At 34.1% G+C, this 16971-nt stretch overlaps 1 protein-coding gene across 1 annotated transcript in view; it reads right to left on the bottom strand.

Annotated features, from left to right (window-relative positions):
* LOC114329771 (myrosinase 1) overlaps positions 1 to 16971 on the bottom strand; it is a 116483-nt gene that overhangs the window by 57553 nt on the left and 41959 nt on the right. Inside the window, exons 4-5 of the mRNA XM_028278980.2 lie at positions 9106 to 9498; positions 6139 to 6230 (exon numbers count right to left, since the gene is read on the bottom strand). Coding sequence (XP_028134781.2) covers positions 6139 to 6230; positions 9106 to 9498 — 485 coding nt within the window. The remainder of the gene's footprint in view (positions 1 to 6138; positions 6231 to 9105; positions 9499 to 16971) is intronic.

Below are 16971 nucleotides of genomic sequence, written 5' to 3'. Positions count from 1 at the left end.
TTATAATTATTGAATTTGTCACCTAACTTTATGTGCAAAAATCCGAATGCCACCTCTCACATCCTCCTCAAAACATATCCGCCCTGGTCTATCTGCCAGGAAGCAAGCCCTGTTGCAAGCAAATGAAGGAATTAATAATCAATGGAGAGGTTGTAAATAATATTCAATACGCGAACGACACTGTATTCGTTGCAAGAACAGTAGAAGAATTACAACGATTACTTACAAACATAAATATTGATTGCAACAATTATGGCATAAATATCAATATGTATGTGTAAAAAAAAACCAAGTACAGTGGAACCCCGATAAGTCGGCCCCCGATATCCCGGAAGTCCGGCTAACCCGGACCGATTTTCATCAGATAAACATTTTGATTTTCAATATTTTGTATTTTTCAGTTTAATTGTGGCTTATTTCCAATCAAAATAGTTAATTATCAGACAAACCTTTCAACAATAAAAATGTATGTAATATAATATTTGAGAGATAATGTGTACCTATGTGTGTAATTTGAACTACAATATGTATACGATATTAAAAGTGACTCATAGCACACGCCGCAGAAACAACAGCCACCTGTCTGTAGTATCTATTCCTTTTTATTTCAAACTGTCAGCATTGTTTAGGAAAGACTATTTAAAAAATTATTTTATAAACAATGGTCTTTAGTATTGTGTGTCTTGTATTGTTCGCTTCCATTTGCTTACGTTTGGGTTTGGTGTTTTTTTAGTAATTTTAATGAGTAGGTACTGTGCATATTTATAAATATATTTCATGTTATTTCAATTCCAACGGAGTTTATCTGTAAGTATACCGTATTTTATTAATTTTTACCATATTCTCCGGCTATCTCGGATTTTCGATAACCCGGATCGGTCGCGGTCCCGATTAATCCGAGTTATCGAGGTTCCACTGTATATGGTCTTCAGTAAAAACATGACACAACCAGCATAGTATAAATGGCATTCAAATTGAAGAATTATTAAGTTACAAATACTTGGGAACTTTAATAAACGAAACTAGAGACCAAAACAATAATACAAAAAGACGTATCGAAATTGCCACGGCACCTTCGTAAAAATGAGAACATTGCGGAATTTGAGAGTGTGGTTTGGGTGCACCACTAGTGAACTCCCTAGGTCAGCAGTAAACAAGATCAGGATAGCCTTGATGTTCTACACAGCATTCGTCCTTCAGGAAGCTATCGCATTAGTTCACTGTGAAACGACCTAGTGGTCGATGATTTAGACCCTGACCCTAGCTAGAAAAACAAAAAAACTAACATAGCACTTTACAACTAATTTAAAATCAAACAAGTCATGAAGAACTCGAGACGAATCCAACCTCCTGCAAATATGTTAAGTCCATGGATACAACATCTGTTGACTTTCTACCAGAAAAAACTTTCAAAGATTTTCATAGAAATTTCTTGCAATAACTGTTTTATTTTAGGTCTCATTAATAGTTATTTGTCTTATTCTTCTTCTTCTTCTCCTTGTAGGACACGGTCCTACCTATTCTATCATCTCAGCTATTGTGATATTGATGTACAGTGTTATTATCACCTCTTCAGGATCTTCCTACTGGTCTTTTTGTATTGTACATATGTATGTGTTTTTAGTCTTTTCGTCATTCTGCCTGGGTCAATTCAGTCGACTGATCTCTCCATTTGCGACGTCGTGCTCGTGTCCATGTCAACACGTCCTGGACTATAGTTTCTCTTAACCCGGCACCTGCGACGTCGGGTGCTACCAGCACACCATAACATATTTTCATCAAATATTTGGTATTTCAAGTTTCTCTGAACTTACAGCTCTCAAGTCGAATTGGGGTGTCATCATCGGGCAGTTTAAGTTTTAATTTTTTTTTGTGTTTTTGCTAAACAGGTCTGATTTACATCTTTTTATTGTAATAGCTGATTTAAATTATTGGTGTAGTCTCTATACTCAATAAATTTTGATTTTCTTAGATATTTTACTTCACTTCATTTATTATGGGTTGGTACTTGCTAATTTGCTTATAACACCTTTTTAATGTTATTTTTTAAAGTTTATAATATCTTTTTCTTCTTCTTCTTCTTCTTCTTCTTGTAATAGGACTATGTCCTGTTTCTTCTGTTAGAGTCTTTGCTGCGATCCGGAGCTCCAACTCTCGTACCATCGTTTTTTGGGTTTTCCTATGGGTCGCTTGGTGTTGGGCTTCTGTGTTTTCGCCCAATGCGCCATACGTTCAGGGTCCATCCGATCTACGTGGTCTCTCCACATGCGTCGTCGCGCTCTTGTCCATCTCACTACGTCTTGAACGCCTAGCTCTCTCAATGTGTCTTCGTTTCGTATTCTATCTCTGAGTGTGATACCTCTTATGGATCTTAGGGTTTTCATCTCTGTTGTTCTCATTATTTGTTTGGTCTTTGTTGTCTCGGCCCTTGTCTCAGCTGCGTATGTCAGTACGGGTCTAACACATGTCTTATAAATGCGGACTTTGCTTTCGGTGCTCATATATTTATTCCGCCAGATTATATCCCTCAGGAAACCAGATATTCTCGCTGCTTTCGTTGCCTGCTGTTTTGATTCTTGCCACAGATGCCTGTCGCTAGATATTTCCACACCTAAGTATCTGCAATCCATTACCTGTTCGATTATATGGTCGTCCACTACTAATTTACATCTAATTGGGTTCCTGGATATCACCATCGATTGGGTTTTCTCTTTGAATAGGGTCAGGTTATACTTTTCGGCGGTTATTTTGAATTTTTGTAGTAGGCATTGTAAGTCATCTTCGTTTTCGGCTATTAAGATTGCAACATCTGCGTAGCAAAGTATTCTCATGGTTCGGTTACCCATTTTGTATCCCTGATTCATTATGTTAACACTACCTATAACTTCATCCATTATTAAATTAAATAGGCATGGACTGAGGCTCTCCCCTTGTCTAATGCCTGCATTGATTCTGATTTCTTCCGTGAGCCCGTGTGTGGTTTTAATTCGTGTTTTGTTGGATCTATTGAGCTCTTTGATTATGTTTCTATACCTCTGACCTATGTTTTTCTTTTCAAGGATAGTGAGCACGTCCTTTAATCGTACTCTGTCGAATGCTTGTTTCAGATCTACAAAGCATGTGAACATGGGCTTGTCGAATTCTATTGATTTCTCAACTAATTGTCGCATTATGAAAATAGCGTCTATTGTAGATCTGTTTGGGCGAAAACCCTGTTGTTCTTCCGATACACCGGCTTTCTTATATATTTTTTGGGATAGAATTTTTGTCAATAGTTTTAATGTAGAATTGAGTAGTGTAATTCCTCGGTAGTTGGTAGGATCTGTCTTTACGCCTTTCTTGTAGATTGGTATTGTTATACTCTTTCTCCATTCCTCTGGTACTGTCATGTTTACAATTTTTTGGAATAATGTTGTTATCTCTTCTATTATTTTGTATCTCCGTATTTAATTAATTCATTTGGTATATTATCCGGACCTGGTGATTTTCTATTTTTTGATCTTTTGATTGCTTTGTTTACTTCCTCTTGGGTGATGTTGTCATTCTCTGTTTCTTCTTGGTGAATGTTTTGTAGGTCATTTCTTTGTACTTCATTATTATCGTCGTTATCGTCTTTGTATAGATTCTCGAAGTTTATAATATATTAGTAGCTAATAAGTTAATAAAACATGTTTTTTGTATATTCTTGTGTAACTAAACACATTATTTTGTTTATAAACAAGTAGATCACAGAAATTTTTTAAGGGGTGCTGTGAGCAACCCACATGGTAGTTGATGCCTTGCAAAGCCACGTGGCAGGTGCCGGGTTAATATATCCTCATTCATTATTCTATCTCTGAGAGAAATTACTCTTCTGGTTCTTAATACTTTTATTTCCGCCGTTTTCAGCAATATTTTTATAAGTGACGTTTCAGCTCTTATTTCCGCTGCTTATGTTAGTATTAGTTTTACCTATGCTTTATATATCCGGATTTTGCTTTCTACGATCATCTATTTTGGTAGGGGAGCCCAAGCGGGGATTTTTGCAGTTACTCGAGCGCGTCAGATTATCATATGGGGAGAAACCTGGTACCCTGCAGATGTACTTCTACCAGATATTGGCTCTTAACACAGGGGAGTTCGTTAAGGGGGGGCGAAAAAAAATCTATCCTTAAAAAAACTCGAAATTGTCAGATTAAGATAAGGTAAGTTAAGTACATGCAAAAGAGTGTATATTTCAAAAATCTGACGATTTGAGCCGGGCGTAAGGAAATGGGCGAGTCCCAAAGTTTCACAAGAAAAAAGCGAATATTTCGCGAAATGAATGATAGATCGAAAAACTAAAAAATATGTGCACAATATTTTTTAAAAATCTATCGAATGATACCAAACACGACTTCCCACGGAGTGGGATATTAACTTTTATTCGAAATTTTTTTTCGAATTATGCATAGATGGCGTTATAATCGGAAAAAACGAATGTTGGAAATGGAAAATTAAATTAAAAAATGGCAAGCGCCCACTAAAATGGAAAATGTTACTTAACTTTTTTTGGTTTTAGCACCTACTCTTCATAACCCAATAGGTCTCCAAAGCGCTCGAGTGACTGCACATTTAGCGTACTTTGCTCCCCTACCATTTGTTTCTCTATTATGATATCCCTCAAGTATTCCAAGCTGCCTTGTTGATTTGTTTTTCAACTTCTCTCTAGTATATCTATCACACAGTACCTATTCCGAGGTAGCTGAAAATCTCCACTTGTTCTGTTGTGTTCGTTAATCAATAGTTTACATCTGATGGATCTCTTGACTATAACCATTGACTGATTCTTTTCGGAGGATATTAAAATTTCTAGCTTCTCTACTGTTATATTGAATCCGTAAAGTATGCGGCGTAGGTTATCTTAATTTTTTTTTCATGATTAATACATCATCCGCAGAGCAGAGGATACTTAAAGGTCAGTTTCCCACTTTGTAGGCAGTGTAGGTTTCATGTATGATTTCCATTACTTGGTTGATGATCGTTTTAAGAGGGTCGGACTGAGGCTACCCCTCTGCCTGATTCCTGTTCATGCGTTTATTTATTCGGTCAGTCTATTTTCGTTTATGTTCTTAGAACTGAAACAAACGAGCCACTCTACAGCTCTACTGAGTGGATCCACGAAGTGGCTTAAACAGGCGATTTTGTAGCCCCAATGATTTTGTAATGGACCCCAGAGTGGCTAGTCACTGTCGCTAACAGCTGTCGCCGATCTTCGCCACTGTGGCGTTCGTTACAAAATCATTGGGGATACAAAATCGCTTGTTTAAGCCACTTTGTAGATCCACGGAGTAGTGCTGCCGAATAGTTCGTTCTGCGCTTATGTTGTTGCGACTGTTAAATTCCCTGAATATGGCTTGTGAATATGATGATTCCCAACATGCCTAATAAAGATTACATTTAGACAAAATAAAACAATGATTTACATTCGAACTGACATCATGTAGCGGCTGCGATTCTACGGATCATCACGCACAGCCGACTACCACGGACGGCAACGCATCGCAGACAGAGCTCTTAATTTGCTTTTTTTAACTTTTTAATCTAAACAGTACTATTTCTTAATTTATTATTTATACGGTTCCATGTATCGTATTATATCATTCCTGTTCTTATGCTCTGGCGCTGTAAAATTCCATAAATTTGGTTCATTTTGGGCAGATTTAAAAAAGCAAAAATAAGTTCGTTCATCCACTCAATTTTTTTTGGAAAAAAAACTACCAAAAACAACTGCAACAAACTTTAGCAACACCACAGACAACTTACTCGTGTTATTGAATGAACAACTTCTGATTTGCCGTCTGTTAAAATAGGAACGCGCTCGGACCACGTTTCGCACGGGCCCATACCGCACCTTTGATCTTACCAACTTTTAACGGATACCACGCACCAGAACAGATATGTATCTCCTGCCACGGATAAGACACTTCCCACGGTGCGTCGGTGCGAGCTGGTCCGCGTCCGTCCGCGATATTGCGGATCGTGGAAAGCCAGCGTTAGAATCAAGTTTTACTGATGATTCATACAGTGTCTTTCTTTCATTCTTAGTTTTTTTCCATACGTTTGGCCTTTATCATACAACATAATAAATTAACAAACTAAATTTTTATTTATACTCACAGTAAAATGTAATAATCGTTCAGAAGCATCACTATCTGTTGTTGCGTTATAGGGTTCCCACCAAGCTGAATCAATGACGATACCAACTTTTCCTAAAAATTAAGATGAAATTATGTAAACATATACCTAATACTTATATTGTGATGCATCAAACATAATCTTAACAATTCGGACATATCGTCGCCTCAATGAAACAGTAGGATATGTCAAATATTGTAGTTTCGAGAAAAACGCAATTGAAAGTTTTACGAATTTTTCATTACCTAATAACTTTTTTATATTTGAATGGATTTACATGGAATTTTGTTTGAGTATATAACTTTACAGGCCTTACATAAATATTTATATTAATTCATAAAAAAGTGAAAAATAATTGGAAAAAAGTTACTTGTCCTACTGTTGCTCTAACAGTTAATCTGTTTTTTTAACGATATCCGTTAATATGTGTTATAAAGTGAGGACGTTTGAGTTGGAATAAATTCATTATCTCTAGAATGGGAGCATTTGGAGAGAAATGCTGAGACAGGTCGATTTTTATTTTTAAATTATGACTTTTTACCATATATATCATACTAATGACCTCATCTATCTGGTCGTAATGACGTAATCGATGATTTTTTTAAATAATAGTACGGGTGGTGCGATAACTTATTTTAAAGGTTATTTAATTTTCTATTCATTAATATAAACGTTAACATAATTATTTATACAGGGTGCCCAAAAAATTTTGTTAATTAAATTAACTGAGACAAAAAGAAGAGTGTATGTAATTCATTTACTTTAAAATACATTTGAGTGCTGTCAGAAAACAAAAAGAAATGTTTATTTTATAAATAAACATTGTTCTTCGCTTAAATTCAATGTTAAATCTGCCACCCACCTGTCGCTTAGCAGCTTGAACATTGAATTTAAGCGAAAAGTAATGTTTATTTTTGAGATAAACATTATCACCTGTTTTTCTGACGGCAGTAAAATGTATTTTTAATTAAATAAATTACTTACATTCTTCTTTTTGTGTCAAATAATTTAATAAAAAAAATATTTTTTGAACACACTGTATAAATAATTAGGTTAATATTTACATTACTGAATAGAGAATTAAATAACCTTTCAAATGGGCTATAACACAACTCCTACTCTCATTTAAAAAAATCATCGATTACGTCATCACAACCAGATGGATGACGTCAGTAGTATGATGTATATGGCAACAAGTCATAATTTAAAATTAAAAATCAAACTGTCACAGGATTTCTCTCCAAATTCACCCCTTCTCGAGATAAGTAATTTATTTCAACTCAAACGTCCTCACTGTATAAACTTATATTTGTACTGAAGTTTTGTTTAAAATTTTACATATTTTATTACAAAAAAAAACAATTTTGTTCTAACATTTTGTTCAAACATTTTATTAGATAAATTATAAACTCAATATACATGTTTTAAGACAATTTTAAAACTCAACAACGAAAATGACAAACAAAAGAGAATGGAAAATTAATCAGAATTAGTTGTGGTCACATCGGATGCAGATAAAATTGACTTATATAGAATTTTTACTACAAAAGCGATATTACGTAGGTCAAAATTTTTGACGTAAGAGAACTGTCAAAACATTAGAATGTGACTTTTCATTATTGCCATGTTTATTATAAATGGCAATAATGAAAAGTCACAATCTAATGTTTTGACAGTTCTCTTACGTCAAAAATTTCGACCTACGTAATATCGCTTTTGTAGTAAAAATACACTAGATATTTTAGATTTTTTATAACTTAAACTGGCTGAGGCTGAATTATTCATCTTTATTCTCACAATACAACTTTTAATATGAATGTAATAGTAGAACTGTGGTAAGATTTCTGAAGATAATAAATATCATGGGTGTGGGTGCAAGACGTTTAATATAAACAAAGACAAATATTCGCAATTCTGCAACAACTACATTAACAGTAAGATGTGCGTAAGATAATTTAGTGTTGCATTAATATTTTGTGACCAAAATTAGTAAACGACAAAATACAACAGTAGGATATGTATGTTGTCTTAATGTTACATTATAGCATATGAGTTAAAAAAAATTAAGCTAAACAAGGATATGTAATATTGTGGAAAAAGTATTCCTTCCACTTTTTATTTATCTTAGTGTTACACCCAACAGAAGGGTTTATTTCCAATCATTTGAAATGGTTATCCCAAAAGTCATTTTTTTAACATATCCTACTGTTGCTTTGAGGCTACGATATGTTATTATTAATTTTCTCAAAACATGTAGTCAAGGTTCCCAGGCATATTTTCACCATTTACTACTAACAAGCTAGTTTTTCGTGAGTACCTTCATTTTGACGAGACGCCCAACTTTTTTCCTTACATAAATTTCCGTATATGGTAAATAACAAAGATAGTAGGGATAGTCCAGTCGGGTTAGACGAATAACAGGCCTAACCTTGCATGCCGAGCAGCCCCAAATTTTATTATTCTAATTTTTGGGGAGGGTCAATAGTAGTGTAAATTTAAAATCTCTACTGAATTACGCCGTTGTGTTAGCCGCCATTTTGATTTTAAACGGGAACGGTTTTTGCTCAATATATCCGCCATTTGAACTTCTTGGCAAAAAGTATAAGAACTAAAATTGTTGAAAATGTGATTTTCTATAATCTCTATTATTGCAATTTATTTGTGCGGTTGATATTTTCAGAGTTATGTGGGAAAACAATAACTGTCATTATGAACCCGACTGAACTGTCCCTGCTATCTTTGTTATCAACCACATACTGAAATTGTTGTAAGGAAAAAAGTTAGCGTCAAGTCAAAATAAAGCTACTCACGAAAAATTAGCTTGTTAGTAGTAAATGGTGAAAATATTCCTGGGATCCCTGACTAATGTATTTATCAGAAACGATTTGCGGAGTAGAAAAATTTTGGTTGTCCAATAAAAATGTAGATTATATAATAATAAATTTTTACCGTTCTGTTTATCCCTAAACTCCGTGTCGTATATGTGATACGCTGCAGCATGTGCTTTTATAAGATTATGGATGCACATATATTCTCCAACACCAGGGGATTTGATGGCAGGAGCATAAGATCCCGATCCATATCCATTTGTACAGGTTTGCTTTGGTTCATTGAAGGTCATCCAATGTTTGACATCGTCCCCAAAAAGTTCGAAACAAAGCCTTGCATACTCTGAGTACCACTTTACAATCTCTCGTTCTGGCCATCCACCAAGTGCTTCCAAAAACTGTGGCAAATCCCAATGGAAGAGAGTTACATATGGTTCAATGTTAGCGGCCTTTAAAGCTTTTATTAAATTTGTGTAATAATCTACGCCTGCTTGGTTTACTTCGAAGTTAAAACCTGTTAAAAAATAAAATAAAATGTTAATTACAGAAAACATAGAGAACTTGTTTTTTACTTTTTTTGTTGAGACAGAGATAGGTGGGAATGCATAATCATTGGTAACTATCTATTGTCTGAGCTTTTACAAATTTATAAAGGCACAGGCCGATAAATAGCGGACATGGGAGAATCTACATCCATCACCTGCCCGCTTATCTAGATAAAATTCCAACAGCACTCTGTATCCTTAGTACTCAAATATAAGTAATAGTCGAAAAAAAAATTATTTCAGATCGCTATAGTGCACAAAAGTTGCCATTGGTATAGGCGTGAAAACACCACGAATTATTATTTTTTTATTAATTTGTCTTCCGGTCGCGCAATACTATCGAAGTTGTAGCATTATAAATTCCCGCTACAATGTTTTGTTATAAAATTCATTAATTTTAATCTTATCCCAAGAAAAAATATTTATTTTTCTAATTTATTTTGTCAGTTTATATATCATTAAAATTTCCTAAGCCGTTCCTGTTGGAGGTATATCAGTATTTCACAACATTGAAAAACGTTAGGAAATTTCCTGTTTATTTGTGTAAGTAAACATTCATTATTCTAGAATGAATCCTCGAAAAGGTTTGGTATTTTTCCCTTAGTTTGAGCGCGAAGCATCGTTTGATATTATTGGTCTGAATTTTGAAAGACCGTTGAGTTGTTGTTGGCGATTGGTTAATATCTCGGTCGAGAAATGCTTCGGCTCGACGCGCGAGGAGAATTTTCGGAAGGTTAGGTACGCCGCTGAAAAGAATAGTCAGTTCTAAAAGTGTGTTCGAAGGTTGAACATATCTTTTTGAGTAGAACTCGACAGGCTCACAATGAAACGCACTTTACCGGTTTAAAATGGCTTTTTTCGTTATGGAAAACGAAGTAAAGGACTAGCATTTTGTCCAGCATATATTAAGGAATACTTGTACCAAAATTTCACAGCATTACTTGGATATATTTGTGTGAAAATCAAGTAAAAAGTATTGTGTCGTAGTTACGCTTATGCCGGTAAAGTAGTGTGCGATTCTATGGTTCCAAGCTTTTACAGTTTTCTGATGATGTTATGGTAACATTCCTGTATTGAAGTACCCCAATGATGTTATTTGGTATCAACTTATCCTGTTTCCTCTTTGGTTTAAAATTGAATGTCTTCCCCCCAATCTCGAATGGAAAATTTTGGATAAGTGTTTGACGTGTGGCATGGATTTTTGTTTTAAAAATGAAGGTATGAATAATGTTTATTTTAAATAATTCACAAGTGGATATTAATTTGGTAAAGGTTTTACATATTTAAATAGTTTGTTTTCAACATGGATTTAATGGCAGTGACTTTTGACAGCCATAAGTCAAATTTTTGTTTTGGTACACTGCTAAAAATAAGGTTAAGAATTGTAAAATCATATATTTGTTTTTATTATTCATTTCTTGTTTGAGAATATGTTTATTCTAAAAGTAAAAATAATAAGGTATAAAGGTTTAAATAAACATTATAAAATGTACACATTTTTATTTCTGTAACCTATTTTTTGGAAAATTATTAACCAGATATCTAATACAAGCGAATTAAGTTTTAAAATAGAAGAAAATGATATGGCATAGAAGCCAATAATGGTAAATAATAGCCCAGTTTGACCCAATGAGGAATCTAAGATGAATGTCCCTAAATTGGTTCCCATAAGTATGGAATATGTCCAGTAAATACTCGATATGTGAATTTGAGGATTTTTCAAACGGCGTCCAAATTTCTTTAAATAGTAGGAAGGTCCTCAAGTCTGTGTAAGTATCCTTTGCTTATTTGGTTATTTCATTACTTCATTAAACCCTCTTAAAAATACAGGTAGTGGTTGGAAAAACGCTTTAACTTAGTCTTCTTTAAACCCTCCTACCCCTCCCAACGAACCTACGACCTGCCAACGCACAAAAAATGAGCTGCCGTATGCATGAAGCTTTATGTGTCTGTTCCTTCTACTAGCCCCATTTCGACCCCCCAGTATCTTAGTAGATAGTCTTTCCCTGATCCCATTAGAGCAGACATGTAAAACGCTTCAAAGTTAGCAAAAATTGTGAAAATCTTAATTTTTCATATATTTTTTTAAGCTAGTCAGATGGTTTTAATTGCGTTCCTATACCATGAATTAACTACTAAAAGTATGTAAAATCAATACAAATGCACTTATTATACATTTGCTTCATATCTTCCGGTTGCGCAACATAATAAAAAATGAGTAAAATTAGTCGTTTTTTCAAAATTTCAAAGTTTGACTGTTTAGTACAATTTAATCATACGACTTTTAGAGATGCTATAGTTTAATTCTATTACAATAATATATTTAATATCCAAAAATATAAGATAAATTTTGATATTCAAATAGAATTCGGTCGCGAAGCTTCGTCAAAAACAGCAGACTACCGAGACGCGAGGCGAAAGTGAAGAATGCCAGCAAAGCGCGTGCAGCCACAAATAGAGATACATGTGGGAATACCTCTAAAATGGAGTATTTGTCATCTCTATTACAACGAACTGCCACTCCACCACCTTTCCCAACACTTAGATGGAAATACAACAGCCCAATAGGATATTCCGAAACAATTGGAAAGGCCCTATACCTGATTGTGAAAGACTATCACTTATTGATTTTAATCCTATTGATTGTGAGATTTTAAAAGTTGACAAGCCTATTCTTAGCAAGGACCAATTTTACTTTCTTGAGATATCCGAAATCATCAAGTCAGGACATTGTTCAGAAGACTTTTTAATACGTGGTTCTAGCCCAATGTCACAATTAAGATGGCTTACTACTGCAAACCGAGCTTTGTGTTACTACATCAGTGTGTCCAGCCGTTCTGAAAATCTGAGAAAGATTGTCACATTCATTCTCAAATTTTATATGCCTATGTAGTTTGTGCCATAAAAATAAACTACAAATTCACAGATGGGCCTAGACATGTTTACAAAATCATTGAATCTACAAGGTACTTACCAGACAAGTTGTTGATGCCGTTTTACAACGGAATGCTTACCTTGCCCATCCCGAAAATTTACTTTTGGCTATGGTAACTGATGAAAGAAATCATATCCGAGAGCTGGGCATCAGGCGTATCATGAAGGCAAAGCAAACAATATCTGAAAGTGACTATCAGAATCTTTAAACCACCAAACTTGAACTTTGAAGCTAAAGAGTATTACGAAATTAGCAAATGGAACACCAGTACACTGAATCCTCCTCCACTGTTAAGACCATTGACTCATGAAGAGATAAAACAGTATGTGAGCAATGACTTCAAGCCTGGTATGAGTATAGATACTTTCCCATGCCATACACAGTGACCGAAGCTTCAAGTAAAGTATGTGAACACAGTTCTAGAGACGTCTATATTAGAACCACATTATTGCACCGCTCAGCGATCACGTACTACAAAGTCTTCTGAAAACTGTTCTAACTTGACGACTTCTGATATCTCAAGCAAGTAGGGCTTACAATACCGGGATTCCGGGATCCCGAATACCGGAATCCCGGACGATTTTTGTCCGGTATTCGATACCGGTATTTATAATAAAAATACCGGTATTTCGGTATTAGCTTAATTTATAAAAAGTGAATTGATGCACAATAAACTTTCTTCTAAAATATTTTTTGCTATTACAAGAAATTATTTTTGAAGGTAAACAACCAATATCATTGTAAAATATATTTATTAAACACGTTTATTACATATACAAGTCAAGTACCGCGCTTTCTAAAAGCGTGAATGTCGTTAATTTCAGGCGAAGGGTTATATTAGTTTCTACAACCAAATTATTAAATTTCGTCTATAAAAATACATAAAACAAGTTATATAAAAATTCTTAAATTTTTAAAATTAGACTACTTTATTTTATAAATAAGCCGCAAGATAATCAGAATTGTTTTTACATTTTTAGATATATTTTTCATTTTTTTGTGTATTGTGGTGTATAAATTAGGCTCACTTATTTTCTGAATTATTTATAATACATAATTGAAAATATATAGCAGTCTAAACACAGAGTAATCTATATTGAATATATGTCACAGTAAGTTAATCTTTGTATCAATATATTTTAAAGTTAAATTAATTTACAAATAGCAAATTTCATAAGTAAAAGTACTATATGCAAAATTTATCCTAGAATCAAATATATATAGTTTTTCTATTTGCACCTTTTTTGTATCTATCTATTCCTACTCTCTATGTAATATTATAAACATCTTCTCATTTGAAAACAAAATTTAATAGGTTTCATATATAGGGCTTTTCATCGATTGTTATTTGTTTCGAGCTTCTGTCATATGTTGTATAATCTGTTTATAATATTAATATAGGTACACGGATTATATGACATATGACAGAAGCTCGAAACAAATGACTGTGAATGAAAAGACCCATTATTTAATGACAAGTCGATATACCAACTGAGGATAGTATAAATATAACGTGTAATTTTTTATTCATAATACTGGTTTTAATACCGGGATCCCAGTATTTGAAATTTTAAATACCAAATACCGGTATTGAGATTTTGGCTCGGTATTGTAAGCCCTACAAGCAAGTACCATTGGTCTTTGCTAAGAATACGCTTGTCATTTTTTTGAATATTAGAATCGATAGGATTAAAATCAACAACTGGTAGTCTTTCGCAATCAGGTAGGGCCTTTCCAATCGTTCCGGATATTCTATTGGGCCTGTTGTATTTTCACCTAAGTGTTGGAAAAGGTGGGAGAATGGCAGTTCGTTGTAATGGAGAAGACAAATACTCCATTGTAGAGGTCTTCCCACATGTATCTCTATGTGTGCCTGTGCGCGCTTCGCTGGCGTTCGTCACCTTCGCCTCGCCTCTCGGTAGTCTGCTGTTTTTGACGAAGCTGCGCGACCGCATTCCACTTGAATATAAAATTTATCTTGTATGCTTGGATTTTAACCTTCTGCAACTAACATAGGGTTTCTGAACATTAAAGCTAACATCCGTCTCAGAGACCGACATAAAAAAAATGTTTCCATTGACACACTTTCAAGCGTAGGGTTGTGTTTACTCCTTGAAGGAGTGAAATTAAACAAGAATGATATTTATTTTTAATTTATTAAGCCTCTTAAATATTCGAAAAATACCAAAGGAAATAAAAACAACTATATATCATATACTTACTTCATTTGTGGAAAACAAGCTCAATTTTTTCACTGCTGCTTTTTTACCTGCTTCACCTTTTACTCCTGGCCACTGGGTAACTAAATTTTCAGCATTTGTTAGCTAGCACGTTCTTTAGTTATTATAACAATTTTTCATCGATGTCACGCCCAACATCGGTCATCGGTCTCGTGAGACAAAATTTGCCGATAATTGCATAATCACTTGACACTGTAGACTCAAACTTCAATACTAAAAAGATAGACCTGAATCAGGCAGCTACTGATGACGGCGAAGATACATAACGAACAATTTAGATATAATTGTAAAAACTCACAGATGTCCGTCAAGTGGTCCGTCTCACAGATCCAATGTTAGTCACGGTAGGTTAAATATATTCTTGTATTAGAATTAAACTATAGCATATCTAAAAGTCGTAAGATTAAAATGTACTAAACAGTCAAACTTTGAAATTTTTCAAAAACTACTAATTTTACTCATTTTGTATTATTTTGCGCAACCGAAACATATGAAGCAAATGTATATACTAAGTGCATAATTAGTCCTGTCGCCAGGGGGGGTACAACGGCCTTCTTAATTCAGATGGACTTACCCAAGTTTTTTTTATGTATTTTGGCCCGTAGAACACGAATTTTTTGGGTAACAGTTGATCCGGATGTCGATAAGATTGTTATAAACAAAGAACTTGAGGAATTACATAACAGCTATTTCTCGCAAAACAAAAAATTTTTTTGTATTTTTTAGGCCATTCTAACCAAAAAATGTTCCTACAAATTTTTTCGTAAGATGCACAATTTTCGAGATAAACGCGGTTGAACTTTCAAAAAATCAAAAAATTGCAATTTTTGAACCCAAATAACCTTTGCATAAAAAATAAAATAGCAATTCTGCTTACCGCCTTTAAAAGTTTGAGTCAAATTATATCTGTTTTGAATATTTGGATTGCTAAAAATTTATTTTTTGATTGTTAAAAAAAGCTATAAACACATAGTGTTTCCCGTGCTTAATACATGCGTTTTAATGAATGTTACGTAGAAATAGCCCCGCTTGCACTTTTACCTTCTCTACCTACTCGTTCGATTTTAAATGAGAAATCATTGAAAACATCAATCAAGCACTAGGTGTTTATAGCTTTGTTGGACAATAAAATAATAATTTCTTAGCAATACAAATAATTAAAACCGGTATAATTTGACTTGAACTTTCAAATGCGGTATAAAGAATTGCTATTTTATTTTTTAATCAAAAGTTATTCGGGTTAAAAAATTGCAATTTTTCGATTTTTTGAAAGTTCAACCGCGTTTATCTCGAAAACTATGCATCTTACGAAAAAATTTGTAGGAACATTTTTTGGTTAGAATGGCCCAAAAAATACAAAAAAAATGTTTTGTTTTGCGAGAAATAGCTGTTATGTGATTCCTCAACTTCTTGGTTTATAACAATCTTATCGACATCCGGATCAACTGTTACCCAAAAAATTCGTGTTCTACAGGTCAAAATACATAAAAAAAAACTTGGGTAAGTCCATCTGAATACAGGCGGCCGTTGTACCCCCCCTGGCGACAGGACTAAATATGTATATATTGATTTTACATACTTTTAGTAGTTAATTCATGGTATCGGAACGCAATTAAAACCATCCGGCCTGCTTAAGAAAAATATGAATAATTAAGGTTTTTCACAATTTTTTGCTAACTTCGATGGTATTGCGCGACCGGAAGACAAATTAATAAAAAAAATAATAAGTGCTTTTTTACGTCTATACCAATGGCAAGTTTTGTGCACTATAGCGATCTGAAATAAAAAAAAGTTTTTTTCGAACCACCCTAATTAGTAAAATGAAATAAGGAAAGACACCTTTAGATTAAATTCGATTCAGGGCGACTACTATCGGCTGACCAAGGTTTCTGCTCTTCAGCGTCTTCAAAGCCGCCTGCGGTGTATCTAAAATATTAACATCTTTCTAGAGACACAGAAAATTTTCTGTCTCTAGATAGACTATGTAGCTAACGCGTCCGTAAGCATTTCATAATTTATTAATATGCATAGTTCAACAGCTGGATTCAGTTCGCTCCAAGATACACCGCAGGCGGCTTTGAAGACGCTGAAGAGCAGAAACTTTGGTTAGCCGATAGAAGACCCCCCGTATCGAATTTAATCTAAAACTCTCTTTCCTCATTTCATTTTACTCATATTTGAGTACTAAAGGTGCAGAAATCTGTTGGAATTTTATCTAGGTAAGCTGGCATGTAATGGATGTATATTGTAGATTCTTCCATGACAAT

This window comes from Diabrotica virgifera, chromosome 5 (assembly GCF_917563875.1).
Source record: "Diabrotica virgifera virgifera chromosome 5, PGI_DIABVI_V3a".
Taxonomy (NCBI): Eukaryota; Metazoa; Arthropoda; class Insecta; order Coleoptera; family Chrysomelidae; genus Diabrotica; species Diabrotica virgifera.
Note: the sequence above shows the minus strand (reverse complement) of the source record. Positions and strands in the feature narration are given on the sequence as shown.